General features: G+C 44.1%; 1 protein-coding gene across 1 annotated transcript in view; it reads left to right on the top strand.

Moving 5' to 3' along the window:
* The window catches only part of LOC130033052 (lamin-B1-like), a 34,778-nt gene extending 22,096 nt beyond the window's left edge, over positions 1-12,682 (top strand). The window contains exons 4-8 of the mRNA XM_056124752.1: positions 1,586-1,756; positions 2,982-3,107; positions 6,854-7,074; positions 8,008-8,233; positions 12,623-12,682. Coding sequence (XP_055980727.1) covers positions 1,586-1,756; positions 2,982-3,107; positions 6,854-7,074; positions 8,008-8,233; positions 12,623-12,682 — 804 coding nt within the window. The remainder of the gene's footprint in view (positions 1-1,585; positions 1,757-2,981; positions 3,108-6,853; positions 7,075-8,007; positions 8,234-12,622) is intronic.
* Positions 12,683-13,296: the final 614 nt, after the last annotated feature.

Below are 13,296 nucleotides of genomic sequence, written 5' to 3'. Positions count from 1 at the left end.
AAGGCTGTCTGTAAACTAGAAATGCTATCAAAATGTAGCTTGGCTCTTTAAAAGGGAAATATTTATTTTAAGCTTATGTCTTTTTTTTGTTAAAATTGCTTCTTATCTGTCATTACTTGTTTTTTTGCTTTTTGGGTCACACCCAGCGATGCACAGGAATTACTCCTGGTGGTGCTTGGGGGACCATATGGGATGCTGGGAATCAAACCTGGGTTGTCCGAGTGTAAAGCAAATGCGTTACCTGCTGTGCTATCACTCCAGCCCCAGGAGGATATAATTCTATTTAATAAATATACCTTATGAACCGTTGAAGAGAAAGTGGGGGAAAAAGAAGGGAGACAGACAAAGGGCAAAAATCATTTGTATATTCAGAAGTTGTTAAACATTTAATTTGTATATTTTCATCATTTATGAATCCTTCTCTTTGATTGGGAGATTAAAAACTGGAAATTAGACCCTGATTTTTCTAATACTGTAGAGTTCTTTGCAGCAGACAATAAAGAGAAAGAGGAAGTCAATACACAAAAAAACTGCCTGCAGACAGAAATAAGAATTTCAGTGGGCTATATCTCCCTCTAGTGGCTGTTTTAATTATTGCCATTAAAGGCTTCTGTCTTCTCATAGCTGGATGCTGGAACAGAGATTTTATTCTAGGATTTGTCTTCTTAACAATGTTAGTTTTAGATAGTTTCTTAAATCATAAAGTATAATGTGCCTATTATCATCTCTCTCTCTCTCTTTTTTTTTTTTTCTTTTTGGGTCACACCCGGCGATGCACAGGGGTTACTCCTGGCTTACTCAGGGGTTACTCAGGAATCACTCCTGGTGGTGCTCAGGGGACTATATGGAATGCTGGGAATCGAACCCTGGTTGGCTGCGTGCAAGGCAAACGCCCTACCCGCTGCGCTATTGCTCTAGCCCTTATCTTCTTTATTTTATTTTTTGGTTCTGGGCCATACTTAGCAGTGCTATAGGCTATTCCCGATTCTTCCTGGCTAGTGGGGGAGAGGATTGATTGCTCCTGGTGCCTGAGAAAGACCATGTGGGGCCTGGGGTTGAGCCTAAACCTCCCCGTCTCCTCTCCCCCACCCATGCAAAACATGCTCAGCCTGTTGAGCTTATGTCTGTTGCATCTTAATATACATAAAAAAGCAGATTTTTTAATGCATAAATTCTAGTTGAAATTGCTTTGATAAGATTAACTTTTCAGGTGGATTTTTCTGAGAAATGTTCTTAGGTCATCAGTAAAAGTTTAGGAAAACAGCTAATATTTGAGTGTACATAGTTACCCGTGACTTTGTGATATTTAAGTAACTCTTCCTTCCTTCCTTTAGAGAAATTAGTAGCTGTGCTATTGAGATGAACCATAAAATTCATAGCTCTTGAAATGAATGAATGTGATAAGTGGGCAAATGGTGTTTCTTAATTACTAAAATACCATTTCTTTCATTCGTTCATCTCACTTGAGAGAATCTGCTTACGCGTCTGGTGTCTGGCGGGTTTCAGGTGGCCCTGGCCTCTCTCAGTGATTGTCTGTGCAGCCACACTAAGCAGCTTGTTTCCTGTCCTTTCTCTCCCTCCCCAGGAGATCAATGAAACCAGAAGGAAGCACGAAACTCGCCTGGTAGAAGTGGATTCTGGGCGTCAGATTGAGTACGAGTACAAGCTGGCTCAGGCCCTTCACGAGATGAGGGAGCAGCATGATGCCCAAGTGAAGCTGTACAAGGAGGAGCTGGAGCAGACCTACCATGCCAAAGTGAGCGGCGGCCCACCCCTGCCCCACGGGCCCGCAGCCCCCAGGAACACGACTTGCTGTTTGTGTGTTCCCATTTCCTGAGATGAATGACTGGTTTTCTAGTTTACTGATCTTAGTGAGAACAACAAACAAAGTCTACAATGTAAATGTTTCTAAAAATTATTAGGAAAAAAGTAGGCTTATTCCAGTTTTATTATAGATCTACATTTTTATCATAGTTTAACACTTTCTTTTAGTGCCATGTATTATTCACACCATGTCATGGAAGTTAAGCACAAATCATATACCTTTCTTCAAACAATAAGCCCTGTGCATACATTTAATAGTCAGTAGGTATTGGACTGCCTGAGTTGTGACTTCCATGTCATCATTGAATATAGAGTGTGACCACCACACTTTTGTCTTTAACAAGAAAAAAGGCATGTGGAAAATGGTACTTCTTCCTCTGCCACTACTATTCATTTAGAAAATATTGTAGGAATTCCCCCATGTGTAAGCACATATGCAAAAATCTATGCCATCACAAATGAGTACAACATTTCACTCCAGTTTGTTAAATGTTATGTGATTAGATTAAAAAAAAGGGTCATGGAGATATTGAAAATAAGTTTTATTGTCTTAAACTGTGTCTGCTGCTTTTAATCCATTTTATGTGAATTAGTTATTGGTGAAGGGAGAGATGTTTTAATCTCTGAGTTCGGCCATCTTACGGCGCATACCCCTCGCCAGGAAGAGGTAGCATTTAAAATTGCATGCTCAACACACACGGGGAATAGAATATTACAGGTACTTGGTGGAGAAGGATATTGTTTCTACCCAAGGAACTGTATCTTTACTTCTGAAAGAAGTATTTTTATCTGTTTCAAAATGCTGTATACGTTTGTGCTTCCTGCTTAATGCTTTATCGTGAGTACTGGGTGGATTTCGGTATGTGATACCCCCTGAGCCCTTCCGCCCATCACAACAGCCAAATTGCTGTTCAGTTTCTATTTGAGATTTTCGAGATACAGGGAATTAAATATTGAATTAATAAACTTTAGTGTTGTTAAACATTGGAAGTTGAGTTGAAAGGTCAAGAAGACCTAGGTAATAATTTCCCACCTTGTCATCAAAACTCCATGATGCTTTTCTTGTGTTTCGGCAGCCAGTTACATGAGCAAGACTCTCACTTCCTCATTTGATCAAATTCACTAGATAAAACTGACAGGTTTGCTTCTTCATTCAGCTCGAGAATGCCAGACTATCTTCAGAGATGAACACTTCTACTGTCAACAGTGCCCGGGAAGAACTGATGGAAAGCCGGATGAGAATCGAGAGCCTTTCCTCTCAGCTCTCTAACCTCCAGAAAGAGGTAAGCGAGACAGATGCTGGAGTTGAGCATGAAGGATGCTGCCGCAGCATCTCTCTGCTTTGCTCTGCCTGAAGTTGTGCCTCCCTGTGCCAGAGGGGATGGTCTCCTGCACTTTGGTTTCACAGCATTCCCCAGACGTTGGCATTGCGTCGTGTACAAACATTCTCTGAGCAGAGACTGTTACTTCTCAGTTAATAGATGACCCAGAGCTCAGGGAGGGCCCTTTGAGGAACCAACCTGCACTTTATTCATGTGGCCCGCTTTATCCACTTCTGACCTGTCAGCAGCTGCACAGCCTTACGCCATTCTGCTCGTGCTGCTCCTCTCTCCCCTGTCTGGGCGCGCATCCTGGAAAACAGGCAGAGATTCCTCAGGGGCGGGGAGCGCTTTGTTTCTCGACAAGTTCTCTCAGTGTGTGGACTCCACAGTAGTTTGAGTTTTGAGAAGTGGCAAGTATTGGCTTGAGTATAAACTAGGAATTGGGTGGCTCCTTTTATTTGTAAGATGAGTGGCAGAGGAACGTTGCGAGGAGCTGGGTAATGAGCTCTAGGCACAGTACATGCTGGCTGTGGCCCTTCTGGGCCTCCGCTTCTGCCCAGAGCTGGTCTGGACAGCGGACAAAAGCGCACGCACACCCATTAGTTTCAGGTTTGAGTCACTGCTCACCTGAACCTTGGGAAGTAACTTTAACATTTTTTCCATAAGGAGATGTTTTAGATTTTACTTTCTAAGTAAGAATAGACTACCTTAGCATTTTTTTCTATAAACGTACCTGTTTCTGCTCAGGGATCACTCCTGGCAGGGCTCAAACCCAGGTGGGCTGCATGCAATGTAGGCGCCTTACCCACTGGACCCTTGCTCTGGCCTGCTTTCACTCCCTGCCCCTCTCCGCAGGGATCAGACCCAGAGTCTCAGACATGTAAGGCGGATGTTCTACTGCTGAGCCACCTCTCTGGCTCCTGAGTATTTTCTTTTAGAAATTTAACAGATAATCTTTTTTCACCTTATACTCCCTTTTTGTGTGGTAGTGGTGGTGGGGGAGCACTGAGAGGTGCTCAGAGACCATTCCTGGCTCTCTCAGGAGCCATTCCAGCTGGGGCTTAGGGATCATATGGGAACTGGGATTGAACCTGGGTTGGCTGTAGGTAAGACAAGCTGTTTCAGTTATACATTGTTCCAATACCCATCCCTGTGTTGGTGATTTCTAAATGTTTCTAAACCCTGGGAGTTTCCAGAAGCTAATTCCTTGGAGATAGGAGAGGGCAAGGCAAGCACTTCTTCAGCAAGAGAGAAAGTTTTTAACTTCTCTGCTGGGGTGGGTGGTGGAGGTCGAAATCCTTTCTTCTATTCGTTACTGATACTAGATTCTGTGAGAAATAATATACTTGAAGGCAATATAATATACTTGAACACTTGAAGGCATTGTGTGTGTGTGGGTGGGTGGGTGGTTTTTGAGTCATACCCTGCAGGGCTTCTGTTTGACTCTGTGTTCAGGATCACTTATAGTGCCAGTGATTGAACCCTGGTTAGTCGTGTATAAACCAGGTGCCTTACCCTCTGTACTGTTCTCAAACTCTGTTAATTAATAACTTTAACCATGATTATCACTGTAGCACTGTCCTCCCGTTGTTCATCGATTTGTTCGAGCAGGCCCAGTAACATCTCCATTGTGAGACTTGTTGCTACTGTGTTTGACATATCGAATATGTCATGGGTAGCTTGCCAGGCTTTGCTGTGCGGGCGAGATATTCTCAGTAGCTAGCCGGGCTCTCTGAGAGGGGCAGAGGAATTGAACTCGGGTCGGCCAGGTTGGCCGCATGCAAGACAAAAGTCCTACCCACTGTGCTATGGCTCCAGATTATCATAAAGGAAAAAAACTGTCTCAATATTTTCCTGCTGTATGATTAATGGTCTCCGTTGTTAAGTCATAGGGTTTCTCAGGCTGCCTGTTAGGCCATAGAATTTCCTTTGCTTACATGACTCACTTAGTGAAGAGCTTAACACCCAGGGTCTGGCAATGCAGCTTCGACAGGATCACTACACATTAGTCAGCCCATGGCCCTCCCAAGTCATTCATTAGCTTTCAGAGTGGAGAGGAGATCTTTCAGGTGGTGGTCTGATGTAGACAGCTTCATTTATGAACCATTCTGGGTCATGAGGTCATCCTCTGCTTGCTAGGAGTCTCGTGGGTGTCCAGTGGCTGAGTCAGAGGCACTGGGCTTCACGCATTTCACTTTGGGTAGCAGGCGGAGTGCAGTTACTTGAAATGCAATTTTAAATATTCCTGTTTAAGATGCCAAGGAATTTTAAAACTGGTATGCCTAGTTTTAATTTTTCCCTCTTGTTCTACCAAGCAGTGGAGACTTTGGGGTGTATGAGTTGAGACTCAGGTTAACTCTGCCTGACCTGCTCCTCTTGCTGCCCTTTGGTTCTTTCCCTCCCAGTGTGATATATAATAAGGGAACTGAACTTAGGTGATTGTTTTCTTTGTGAGAAAATAAACTATAAGAAGCAGTAAAGTAACAATGTAACACTGTCCTCTTGTTCATCGATTTGCTCCATCAGGCCCGGTAACATCTCCATTGTGAGACCTGTTACTGTGTTTGGCATATGAATAAGTCACGGGTAACTTGCCAGGCTTGCGGGTGAGATACTCTCTGTAGCTTGCCAGGCTCTCTGAGAGAGGGGCGGAGGAATCGAACTCGGGTCGACCATGTTGGCTTGCGTGCAAGGCAAATGCCCTACCGCTGTATAAAGTCACGCTCACGGTCTTCCCGTTGTTCATCGATTTGCTCGAGCGGGCCCAGTAACGTCTCCATCATGAGACTTGTTGTTACGAGACTTGTTGTTACTGTGTTTGGCATATCGAATACGTCACGGGTAGCTTGCCAGGTTCTGCCATGCGGGTGAGATACTCTTGGTAGCTTGCCGGGCTCTCCGAGAGGGGTGGAGGAATCGAACTCGGGTCGGCCATGTTGGCCGCTTGTAAGGCAAATGCCCTACCGCTGTGCTATCGCTCTAGCCCCGCTGTATAAAGTAATAAGTAAATATAAGTGGGCAACTTATATATGGGCAATAAATATAGTAAGTAAAACATAAGTGGGCAACTGATTTCTGTTTATAGCCTTTTGTGTGTGTATGTGTGTGTGGGGGGTCCTGTGAGGTGGACGGCACCTGCTGGTGCTCAGGCGACCTGTGCAGCAGGGATGAGACCAAGGTGGCAGGCTCATGGCCGGCGCCCATCCTCATACTGGCTTTTGCCCTCGAGCACTTTTTTTTCCCTAAGTGATTTCAGGTGATTCTCCAAAAAATGTTTCATCCACCCTTAGGTTTCCTTTATTGAAATTCCTATCTTTCTTTTTCTTTCTTTTTCTTTTTTTTTTTTTTTTTTGGTCAGTTTAGATGCTTGAACTAAAAGCTTTATATAGACTTGACTTTTTACTAAGACCATAGCTTAAAATGGTTTTAATTGGCCAAATACAGAGAAGGTAGTGGCTTATTTATATTCACAGTTGGTGAATGTATCCTTTTTTGGTCTTTTATAAACCAAAATTTTCCTGAGAGCAGAACAGTAATTTGTATTTTAGGAGTTTAGGTTCTTAATTTCTCAAGGCCCAAACCTTTAAAATTGTACTATGAGAGATACCTTAGGGTTCTATTTGTCTAGGAAATGAATTAAAATAGCTGTCTTGTCTTACTGGGTTGGAGTGTATCTAGAAAGTAAATGTGTTTCCTTGAATCCAAAGTCTAGAGCATGTTTGGAGCGGATTCAGGAGCTGGAGGACTTGCTTGCTAAAGAGAGAGATAACTCTCGGCGCATGCTGACTGACAAGGAGAGAGAGATGGCGGAAATCCGGGATCAGATGCAGCAGCAGCTGAATGATTATGAGCAGCTTCTTGATGTGAAGTTAGCCCTGGACATGGAGATCAGTGTTTACAGGAAACTCCTAGAAGGCGAGGAAAAGAGGTAAGTACTTGAGGCTTCTCCCTACCTCCTCAGTCTTTTTTAGAAATCTTTTAATTTTATTGAAAGACTAGAATTAGAGTTGTTTTTTTTTTTGGGGGGGGGGGTCATACCCAGAGATGCTAAGGGGGTTACTCCTGGTGCTGCACTCAGGAATTACTCTTGGTGGTGCTTGGGGCACTGTATGGGATGCTGGGAATCGAACCCAGGTCGGCCGTGTGCAAGGCAGTTGCCCTTACCTGCTGTACTATCGCTCTAGCCCCTTTTTTGTTTTCTTAAATGAAGGCACTTTTTTTTTGCCAAAACAACAGTACAGCAGGGAAAGTGCTTGCCTTGCCAGTGGCCGAGTCTAGTTTGTTACTCAGCAACACTGATGGTCCCCTGAGCCTCCAGGAGTGAGCCCTGAGTACAGAGCTAAGAGCAGTGGTGTGGCCTCAAAACAGACAGACAAGGACCTTTAAATATCTTCTCTCATTTCTTAGCACTTAGAGATACAAGTCATAGTAAAACATCATTTTGTTGCCTCAACAGCAGAAAATTGCTGCTCAAGTAATCTAAACCCTGGACTAAATGTATCAGGAATGATCCTTTGAGATTTCAAATGTTTTAATAATTCAGTATGTTGGAAAATATTCAAGACATTGAAAGAGACTTCATTTTTACATTTCAAACCCGGTTAGTGGAAAAACACTTAGTCTGAGAAAATAAATTCTGAAGGTGAAGTGGCCGACTTACAACAAGATGTTCTAATAGTTCTAGTCTGTTTCTAGGGAACACATTCAGATTATTACTCAGAATAATAATCACAGCATGCAGAATTCCTATGGTTGGGACGTAGGTTCACCTGGTCTAACAGATGGGCTTAGCAAGGCAGACTGCTGGCCGCTGGCTCTCAGAGGAATGTGCTTGACGAACAGCATGGCTCTTTCCCGGCAGACTGAAGCTCTCTCCGAGCCCGTCCTCGCGGGTGACCGTGTCCCGAGCGTCTTCTAGCCGCAGCGTGCGGACCACGAGAGGGAAGCGGAAGAGAGTAGATGTGGAGGAATCAGAGGCGAGCAGTAGCGTGAGCATCTCCCATTCTGCATCTGCCACCGGGAACGTGTCCATTGAAGAGATAGACGTGGATGGCAAGTTCATCCGCCTGAAGAACACGTCAGAGCAGGTGCGAGCGTGCGAGGCCTGCTGTGGGCTGGCAGCAGGCCAGGCTTCGGGGTGGCTGCCCTCCACGGCTCACAGCTCATCTGTCTGTTCTGGGTTCATTCAACCTCACCCACTTAGTTTTTCTCATCTGCGTTCTTGAATACATGAAGAAAGGAATGACAAAGGAGGTTGAGGAGCTGGTGCTTTGGGAAAGAAAGTGAAATGTGGGTGGAGGGTTCACAAAGAAGAAAAAGGATATTTTTTCTTCCTGTTTTCTAAGCTTACGTCCCTTTATATTAAAAACTTAAACAAGTATTGCTGATAGTAAGGATTAAGAGAATTAAGAGAACTAGATTGTATCTTAGGTTTGTAAGACTCACCTGATTTAGTTATAGTAGGATGATTTAATTTAGAGCACATCCTCTTTCTTTCTAAGCTTCTCTTTCTCCTTTTTTAAAAAATTTTTAAATTTATTTTAATTAAATGCTTTATAGTTCACTGCAGCATTGTGAGTATTAGTTGTTTTGCTAAATTTTTGAAAATCCAGGGGTATGGTGCCGCCAGCAGGTGAATCTGTACCTGTGAGGCGAGTGCATCAGCAGCCTGATAGCGCCTTCAGACTTCCAGATACCCCAAAATTGCTGCTGTGCCTTTGGCCAGACCCCAAAAACTTGGGGCAAAGTTTACCAAGAAAGTAAACGGCCAAAAGTTAGGTATGTGGGAAACACACCCACAAACCACCTCCGGCTCAGCTATATAATTGGAGGCATGGCCTCTCTGGTTCCTAATTGAACTGCTTAATGGCCATGATCCCAGAGACTCAGAAATGAATCTTGGAAACCAGCGGCTTTAGGTAGAAATGCGTCCAGTCCCTGCAGTAGGCTACTGGTGCTGGGCCAACCCAGGTGGGAATAGGTATTGTGCCTTGGCCTGTTCCCCCTGGCGGCCCAGTGGCCACCATCCATCAGAGGCCACTGGATAGTCAGGTTTGGGCCCCCAGTGACGAGACACACAGGGCCTCACGGGATGGGGGTGGAGCCGGGCTTTTCCTCCCCACCCCAACGAGACCCCAAGTCATCGCCCACAAATGGCCTCTCTGACTCCTGATCCAGCTGCTTAGCGGCCATGATTCCAGAAACTCAGAAACAAATCTCAAAACCCAGTGGCTTTTGGCAGAAATGCATCCAGACCCCACAGTACATTACTGTCGCCGGGCCACCCCAGGGAGGAAAGGGTGTTGTCACTCTACCTGCTACCTCTTGGCGGCTCGGTGTTCGTCATCCTCCAGAGGCCTTTGGACAGTCAAGCTTGGGCCCGCAGTGACGAAACTTGTTGGGCCTCACGGGATGGGGGGGAGCCGGGTCTGTCCTCCCCTCCCCAACGAGACCCCAAGTCATCGCCCACGAATGGCCTCTTTGGCTCCTGATCAAGCTGCTTAACGGCCTTGATCCCAGAGACTCAGAAACAAATCTTGAAACCCAGCGGCTTTTGGCAGAAATGTGTCCAGACCCTGCAGTAGGTTACTGTCACCAGGCCACCCCAGGGGGGAAAGGGTGCTGTCCCTCTGCCTGTTTCCCCCTGGCGGCTCAGTGGCCGCCATCCTCCAGAGGACATTAGACAGTCAAACTTGGGCCCGCAGTGACGAAACTTGTTGGGCTTCACGGGATGGGGTGGAGCCGGGCCTGTCCTCCCCACCCCAATGAGACCACAAGTCATCGACCACGAACAGCCTCTCTGGCTCCTGATCAAGCAGCTCAACAGCCATGATCCCAGAGACTCAGGAACAGATCTTGAAACCCAGTGACTTTTGGCAAAAATCCCTCCAGATTTAAGTGTTTCAAAATCACATGGCCCTACTGCAGCCACGCGACATCATATGTTATTCATAACCAGCAATAGAACACAAATTGTCTATTGTTGCCTTTTCGGCATATCTGAGTTTTGGGGTAAAATCTCAAATAATAATTATGGATCTGGTGTCGAAATATTGAATGTGATCAAAGTAGAGCGAGAGTAATGTGGAAATCGTCTGCCCCACAGGTGGGGGGAGGGTGTGGGATGGGGGTATACTGGGGTTTTTGGTGGTGGAGAATGGGCACTGGTGAAGGTACGAGTGTTTCATTGTATGACTGAGACTTAGACCCAAAAGCTTTGTAACTGCTCTCATGGTGACTCAATAAATAAAATTATAAAAAATGAAAAAAAATTGAAAATCCACAGAATAAACAAAATCTTCAAATGAGTTGATACACACTAACTACTAATAAACAAAAATATTATTCTCCCCTTTTACCTGAGAAATAATGTAGTTTGTATAAGCTTGCATTTTTACTAATAAAATTAAGATTATTCTTTTCCTATACTTTGTTCTTGTCCTTTTTTCTTTTTTTTTCTTTTTTCTACCTGGAGTACTTTCAGGTCATGCTTTTTAAAACAATGTAACAGCCATGGGATAGCATAGCCGGTAGGCGGTGGCCAACCTGATTGATTCCCAACATCCCAAATGATCCCCGAGCACCACCAGGAGTGATTCCTCAGTGCAGAGCCAAGAGTAACCCCTGAGCATCACTGGGTATGACCCCTCCAAAAAAGTAACAGCCCTCCCCACAAAAAATGGGGCCAAAAAATGTTTCAAAGGGTTGAGCACATGCTTTGTATGCAAAAGTCCCAGATTTGATCCCTGGCACCATAAGTTCCTTCAATAGTTGGATGTGGTCCAAAAAACTCAACTCCCAAAATAATAAAATAATTTAAAAAATATTTTAAATCTAACCAGTTTACAGGAAACAATGCCATCGAAAACAAACATTTGGAAATTACAACACTAAATATCTGCTCAGAAGAAAAATCTGGTGAGAATCCCCAAGCAATGCTGTAGTTAACTTGTTACAAAAAGACTTGCTCCATACTTATATTTGAAATTCAAAATTATAAAAGAAGAAAAAAAAACCAGACAGTGAGGTTTTGATGTCAGGATTTTCTGACCTTCCTGCAAGAACTTGTTCAATTGCCCAAATACATCTTTTATTTTGGTAACAGAAGAGAAAAGGAGGCCAACAAACTTGAATTTCAAGCACTCTCCTAAATTGGATAAGATAAAATTGTGCCTCAGATCAGCACAGAACAGATGCTTCCTACCTTTACAGTGATAACTTTGGGGAGTGGGAGGGAGGTCACACCCAGTGACTCTCAAGGATCAAGTAGAGCCAGATATTGAACCCGGGTTTCCTGCATACAATTCATGGGCTCCCAACCCTCATGCTCTCTCTCAGGGCAACCTCTGCCACGTTTTTACTGCTCACCCACTAAACTGTTCTTCTATGTTTGAGAAATTCCTCAAACATAGAACATGCAGTACCTAGAACAGCTGTTTCCAATCTTTCAAAGTTCACACACCTGAAAAAGAAGATCATTCTGTGCCAAGGGCTAGTCATTCTTCCCCAGGTTGTCTGCCCAGGGCTCTGTTTCAGTCCTTTTTCTTTCCTTGCTTCCATCCACAACCTCTTATCTCCAGTCCCTGGTCCTATCTTGAGCTCCCTTAGGCAACCCTCTCCTGGAGCCTTCTGTAAATTACTTTGTTTTTTGTGTTACTGTAAAAAGTATAGTTATTTTGCAATTCTGCATTTGGGGAGGGGCCCTTCCAAGCAGTACTCTAGAGCTACTCCTGCTGATACTTGGCCACTGGGTCTGGTGGTTCAACAATCAGGCCCAAGGATGTGGTGCTGCTTGGGACCCCCAGGGTCACTCCCCACAGTGCTGGGGCCATGCAGTAGTGTTGGGGGGGGGCAGGCAGTGCATGTGAGCAGGCAAAGGAGGGGGACAGTCAGTGAGGTGCTGGAACTTAAACCATATTCTTATGTTCTCAGCCACCTCATGTTCTCTTGCCCCTGGTTATCTGTTGCCTCCGGTCATTTGTTATTTCCTTACTATGTTTCTTTATATCCCACATATGAAAGATCATTCTGCATCTTATGTCAAAAATTCAACTATGAATAACTTGGTAATTCACAAAGCTTTAATAAAATAAATTTTTTTAAAATATATTTTTTGAAAGAAAGAAAGAAAGAAAGAAAGAAAGAAAGATCATTCTGTGTCCAACTCTCTCCTTCTGGCTGACCACTATCAGCACGCTCCTCTCCAGGTCCTTCCACATTGTGACAGATTGCATGCTTTTGTCTTTTCTTATAGCTGAATAATATTCCATTGGGTAGATATAGCAGATTCTTTATCGAGTCACCTGTTCTCAGACACTTGGATTATTCCAGATTTTGGCTATCATGAATAGTGCTGCAATGAACATAGGAGTGCAAATGTCTATGAAATAGTGTTTTGGGAACAGTGGAATAGACGCCAAAAGGTTGAATTGCTTGGTCATTTGGAAGCTCAATTATTAATTTTTGTTTTTGAGAAGTCAACAAACTATTTTTCCATAGAAGTTGAACCAGTTGACATTCTCACCAACAGTGGATGAAGGTTCCTTTTCTGCATATCTACAAGAGCACTGGTTGCTTTAAATATTTATTTATTTGTACCAGTGTTACAGGTGTGAGATAATTGCTCATTGTCATTTTGATTAGCATAGCATTTCCCTGATGATAAGAGATAAAGAGCACTTATTCATATGCCTACTGTAAGTCTTTGAAGTGTATATTCAGATCTTTTTCTCTTTTTTGAAGGGGGGGGAATGAGATTGTTACAAGTGCTTTGGAAGAAAAAAGCAATAGCACATGTATAGCACAGTAATAGCACAGCCGGTAGGGTGTTTCCCTTGCAGGAGGCTGACCCGGGTTCGATTCCTCCCTCCCTCTTGGTAGAGCCCTACCCTACAAGCTATTGCTCCAACCCCTAAAAAGAATTTTTTTTTAATACAAAGATAAGGTTGTGGGGCAGATCATACAGCAGAGAGGATGCTTGCCTCACACAAGCCTGATCTGGCTTAGATCCCCAGCACCCTATGACCCTCTGAGCCCACCAGGAGTGATCCCTGAGCTCAGAGTCAGGAGTAAGTAAGCCCTGGAAAAACTAACAAGAAAACCCTTATATGTGTTCACACATTAGAAGTCATTTAATGTTCATGGCATAGAA

This window comes from Sorex fumeus, unplaced genomic scaffold (genome assembly GCF_029834395.1).
Source record: "Sorex fumeus unplaced genomic scaffold, SorFum_2.1 ptg000051l, whole genome shotgun sequence".
Taxonomy (NCBI): Eukaryota; Metazoa; Chordata; class Mammalia; order Eulipotyphla; family Soricidae; genus Sorex; species Sorex fumeus.
Note: the sequence above shows the minus strand (reverse complement) of the source record. Positions and strands in the feature narration are given on the sequence as shown.